Source organism: Cariama cristata, unplaced genomic scaffold, assembly GCF_000690535.1.
Source record: "Cariama cristata isolate BGI_N322 unplaced genomic scaffold, ASM69053v1 scaffold3254, whole genome shotgun sequence".
Taxonomy (NCBI): Eukaryota; Metazoa; Chordata; class Aves; order Cariamiformes; family Cariamidae; genus Cariama; species Cariama cristata.
Genome location: NW_009614485.1, coordinates 15,195 through 20,716, shown reverse-complemented (window position 1 = coordinate 20,716; position 5,522 = coordinate 15,195). Strand labels below are relative to the sequence as shown.

General features: G+C 48.7%; 1 protein-coding gene across 1 annotated transcript in view; it reads left to right on the top strand.

Annotated features, from left to right (window-relative positions):
* Positions 1-2,122, top strand: part of HDAC3 (histone deacetylase 3) — a gene marked incomplete at its 5' end in the record, with an annotated part of 3,322 nt that extends 1,200 nt beyond the window's left edge. The window contains 5 exons of the mRNA XM_009699420.1: positions 283-372; positions 489-547; positions 952-1,031; positions 1,406-1,563; positions 1,852-2,122. Of these exons, the coding sequence (XP_009697722.1) occupies positions 283-372; positions 489-547; positions 952-1,031; positions 1,406-1,563; positions 1,852-1,921 (457 nt within the window). The remainder of the gene's footprint in view (positions 1-282; positions 373-488; positions 548-951; positions 1,032-1,405; positions 1,564-1,851) is intronic.
* Between the last annotated feature and the right edge of the window lie 3,400 nt (positions 2,123-5,522).

Sequence of the window (5,522 nt, the reverse complement as noted above, 5' to 3'; positions counted from 1 at the left end):
GGGGGGGGGGGGGTGTGGGGTGGGGGGGGTGTGTGTTTTTTTTAACTCGTGTGTGACAGGAGGGGGTCTCGGAATGAGGCTTTGTACAAGGCGCTGCAGAGCAGTGGTTCACAAAGTAGCACGTGGCTCAGGCTCCCTGGGTGGAAGCCCTGAACTCCAGGTGTATCACACCAGCCATGGTGGTGGTTGAGTGCATGGTGGCATTTCTGACACAGGAATATGTGCTGCAGTTAACAGATCTGGTTTTTGTTTGTTTTGGGTTTTTTTGTTTGGGGTTTCCAGGGAGTGTGTGGAGTATGTAAAGAGCTTCAACATCCCCTTGCTGGTACTGGGAGGAGGTGGTTACACAGTCCGCAATGTGGCACGATGCTGGTGAGTCTCTTCTCTGCTTGTTAAAGGTCACTGGTTAAGCAGTTGCTGTGGGCTTTGTCCCTGCATGCACCATGCAGCTTTCTCTGGACTGAACTCATCTTATTCTGTGTTTTCAGGACTTATGAAACATCATTGCTTGTAGATGAAGCAATTAGCGAAGAGCTCCCATACAGCGGTAAGTTGGAGTTCCGTTTTTCCCTAAGATAAAGTATTTGTTATAGCAATTGAAGAATTCACACTTCTGCATTGACCAGAGATAGACCAGGGCCAAAGTGACAGCACTTTCTGATCTTAGAGATAGTCATCTTCTGCCACGCACTTGTAGATTTTGCTGGGCAGACACACCTTTACTGTGTCATGATCATTTAATTTTGATCTTTTCCTATTTGGTGACCTGAGCATTACTTTTGCTCACTCTGTTTCATATAATAACTTGCTGTTGCAGAGCTGCACATCACTGTGCTTTTTAGGGTCTGGTCACCCCTGGCATGGTGGGAGAGTGGGCTCAGCTCTCTGCAGAGCTGTGCAGGCTGGCTTCCTTGCCTCTGTGCTGTAACTCTCTTGCTCGTTCCACCACAGAGTACTTTGAATACTTCGCTCCAGACTTCACCCTTCATCCTGACGTCAGTACAAGGATTGAAAATCAGAACTCCAGGCAGGTCAGTGCTTTCAGCCTTATTGCAATATCAGCTATGTTCTTCCAAAACCTGTGGCTGATGCTCTGTCCTGTGAAACCAGGTAGAGCCTGGGCAAGGAATTCTTGTGGGGCAGAAAACTGATCAAAAACAAGCAGAACCTTTCCTCTGCAGTGTCAGAGAGACTCAGAGCATTTGAGAACCTTGCCGGGTTGTCTTACTGTTTTCTGCATGCTTCAGTATCATGATTGGATTAACTCTTCTACCTCCTCTGCTCTGATAAATAGCTTTTGCACAAATTTGTTTCTCATGGCCACCACACAGATGATGCTAACAATTGTGGCTCTGTTCAGACTGCCAGATATCACTGTGGTGATCCCTCTGTTTTTCTTATGTAGTACTTGGATCAGATCAGGCAGACGATATTTGAGAATCTGAAAATGCTGAACCATGCTCCCAGCGTGCAGATCCATGATGTCCCTTCTGACTTGCTCAGCTACGATCGCACAGATGAACCTGATCCAGAGGAAAGAGGCTCTGAGGAAAACTACAGCAGGTACCAGATCTTGTTCTGGAGAAATGAGCTTCCCTTTCTGTCCCTGCTAGGGTGGGCAGATGATATACTGGAGACCATCTATTTCCTAGAATAGATACTAAGTCACTTCCAAGTCTGGTTTTATTCGGGGAACCTCTCTCTAGAAATGTGTGGTCTCCTCACATAACATTTCACGGGGTGTTTGGGTGCAGGGCATCTTCTGACCTTCAGTAGTGTGACCTAGGCATTCTTCTCTGGCCCTGAGGGAGCCAGGGCTCTCCTCTCTGATGGTTATTTTCTTTTCTCCAGGCCTGAAGCTGCCAACGAGTTTTATGATGGTGACCACGATAACGACAAAGAGAGTGACGTTGAGATCTGAGGGCTCTGATATGGGGCTCTGGACTGTGGGGTGTCCCACATTGGACATGGGTGCTTGGAGCAGATAACTGGGCCACGTAGGAGCCAGTTAGCCCTCCCTTTGTATTTGATTGCATGTGGTGGCAGCAGAAACACCACTGCTGCAGGCTTCTGTTACCTGGAGAGGCAGAGAGCAGTGAAATGTGTTCTTTACTTTCCACCATGTGTCACGGTTCCAGCTGTCGCCGCTCTGGGAAATGGAAATTCAAGTAGCACTCGAAACCTGTGCTGTGTACTGGCTGGCGGCCGTTGTGACTGCCTTCAGAGCCTGACCCGTGCTGGTTCAGTCACCTCCTGTAGCTCCCGTGCAGGCTTCTGCCAGCAAGGTGAGAGCTGGAACGGTTGTGCCTACGATCTCTGCCTCTCTCAGCAGCAACACCTGATACATCCTGCTCTCCCCAGCCCTCCACTCAGGTACGCAGTTGGCTTTCCTCTGAAGCCTGCACTGAGAGTTGCTTCCTGATGTCCCTTTTAAACCATCTGATGTTCCACAGCTCAAGGAAAACTATTCGGAGACAAGGCCAGTTGTGGGATAGGGATCGAGAGCATCCCTGGAGCAGGGAGCAGCTTGATGGAGCAGGATGGAAGAATGTATGCAGAGCTTAGTCTTGTTTATTCCCCCCATACTCAGTTTTGCGTTCACAAACGAGTACTGTAACACTTTGAGTTGGACCTAACTTCCCTGTTTTCTTAATTCTTTGAGAGGTTAAAATCACTGGAACAGAGGTTTGGGTGCCAAGGTCAGTACATAGTGTGTCTTGCACCTCTAATGTAGCTTCCAGCTCTGTTTTCCAAGTTCACACATGACCCTTTTGTGTGTCAGCAAGAGACTTGAGCTGCTTGCTCAGAGTGGATGGAAACCATTCCCTCTTGACTGTACCCAGGAGTTGCTCTGCTTGCGGGTGAGGGAAGCTGCTGCTTTGAAGTCCTGTCTTCTTGCCCTCACACAGCAGAGATTTCTCTTGGCCATCCCTCAAATCCCAGACTTTGCTGCTCCTTTGCCAGGGTCGTCACCCCGGTACTTGTTGTGGTTTGGAGTGTGCTGTTTGGGGAGGCGGGAGGGGTTTAGCCTCTGACTGTACTGTTCTGTTTGTTTACTGATGTCTTTAAACATTAAATGAAGAGGCAGTATTTTTCTTACCTGACCTGTTGTTTGTCTGCTTAATGCTCACACCTTTTCGGCTCCTGTCCTCCCAAGGATTGAGAATGTGCGTATCCCTGGCAGAGTAGTGTCCTCCACTGTCTGAATGACTGGAGGGCATTCAGCTGTTCGAAGGGTGTGCTGGTGAGTTTTCAACCTGAGTGCATGATGAGGAGAACACCCTGAATTCCCTTACAAGAGGACAAGCGGGCTGGTAGACACCCCTGCTTAGGCCTTCGATTCCAATAGAAGCTTTGCAGGAAGCTGCAGAGCTGATTCAAGAAACCTTTCCTGCAATGGTTTTAAATATCATGGTTTCTTTGAGTTGCAGTTTGCAGAAGAGTCTGCTCTTTGCAGTCTCACTTTCCTAAAGCCCTTGCTGACTGTTTTTCTTTGTTTCTAGACCTGTTGCTATCTCCCTCTATGTTCCCCCTCCGCAGGTCCACAACACTTGCCCTTTATGAAATAAGTTCATGCTGCCCTACATGGATTGATGTTCCTCTTGTGTCTAGCTTTTGCCAATAAACCTGTGGAAAAACAAGAGAGGTAGAAAAGAAAAAAAGTATCTAACCTGGGAGGTGAGGGCTGGAAGGAAACACCAACTTGACCAGGTCTGTTGATATGTTCACAGGCAATGCCTATTCCCCTTAGGACATTTACACAACCGTCAGCCTGAGGCTTCAGCTTTGTGGGGAGGAGGTAAAGCTTGGCCAGAAGTGAGCTACAGTTCATGTAACTACAGCGTGAAGCAGGCAGTAAGTCGGTGTTACTCCCACTAGCTGCCCAGAGAAACAAGTTATGGTAGAATTAGCCTAGGTGCGGGGAGGGATGATAGCGCAGCCTGTGTGAGGAATAATGATGGATGAGGATTCTTAGCTGGGAAGAGAGTGAATTGAGCTGAGAAAGGATTTTGTATGGTCTATAAAACTACAGGTGTTGATGCAGGTTTTCTCCAAATATTTAGATATTCGAGAAGCATCAAATGAAACTCCTAAGTGGCCAGCTCAAAAGAAAGAGGCTGCTTTGCACACACCTAGCTGAGCCGTGCAAGCTTTTGCCACCAGGTAGTGTGAATGTGGGTTCAAAAAGGGAGTGGAGGGGAAAAGCAAAATCAAGGTTGTTAATACAAAGATACTCGGTGCAAATTGTTGGTGACTGGGTGAGTACTCTGGGGAATATTGCTGTGTGCTTACCTTGTGCTTGTACCGTTTGCTATTTGGGTGCTGCAGAGCAGGCGCTGGGCTAGCTGGGCCTTACTCTGACCCCTATTTGGTCAGCTGTATTTATTTCTAGTATTCTGGGTAATAAGTCTTTGCAAATCAGAAGACACAAAATGCCCCTCCAGTGACTGGGCAGACTTATGAGAAAGAAACACGTGTATGTGGATAAAAAATAAATTTTGCTTTATTCTGGCTTGCCGTCTTACCTGATGTCAGGGAGCTGGCTTGTCCTCTCTGCCACTATCGACACCCACTGCAGCAAAACTGATTTACAGGGGGAATCCAGGCTCCCCCTTGGGTAGCAGGCAGTGTTTGCTTTTGGCAGAAGGGGGAAGGAATTCCTCACCTTGTAATTCTCTTACCTGGGAAGATGAGAACGACCTCACCTTGCAAACACCCCAGCCAACTCGTTCCCCCCAGCACTGTCCTGGATTTTTTTTCTGAACCCTGCGCTTTCCTGAGCTTTGAAACAGGGCTGGAAATTTGGAGTATTGTCTTACCTGGGTTTCTAAGGGTGGATTTGTTTGGGGGTTTGAGGTTTTTTTGTTTGTTTGGGGTTTTTTTTATGAAATAAGTTCAGGCTGTAAAGATTCCTTTTTTAATTTATTTTCCTTATGTTTTGCACTGGAGCAGAGTGGTCAAAAGTAAGAAAGCATGCACTACACTTGCTCTCCAATATTTGCAGAGCTGCCGGAGCTGTGTCAGACCCACATTTATCCCTGGCATCGCCCGCTGACGGATGCCTAGTGCCGGGGTAAGACCAGCTTTTTTTTCCCAGGTAAGGTGGCAAACCTGCACCTCCTGCCAGCCGGATCACAATCCGTAGCTGGTGCCGAACGACTGGCAGGCTGCTTCCTAAAGCAGAGGATGGGCTGGCAATAATTAAATCGGGCCTCACTTAGGTTCAGTTGTCTGGAGGAAATGTTTTGAGGACGCAGGCTCGCACGCCTCTGTAGGAGAAGGGGGGTTTCTAAGGTGCAGGATGGCGCCGAGTTGCAGGGACCGAGGGGCAGCAGGGCTCAGGGGCGGGTGAAAACCCTTGTGGGTCCTTCGAGCGTGGGTTTATCTCTTTTGCTGTGTTTTCACTTACCCTTTTCCCCTCTCCCCCAGCCCTTCCGTGGGGCTGTGGGCAGTGAAGACCCAGGGGAGGCGCTCCCTGCCCGGAGTGGGCGGGGCGAGACCGGAAGGCGGGACCTCAAGGC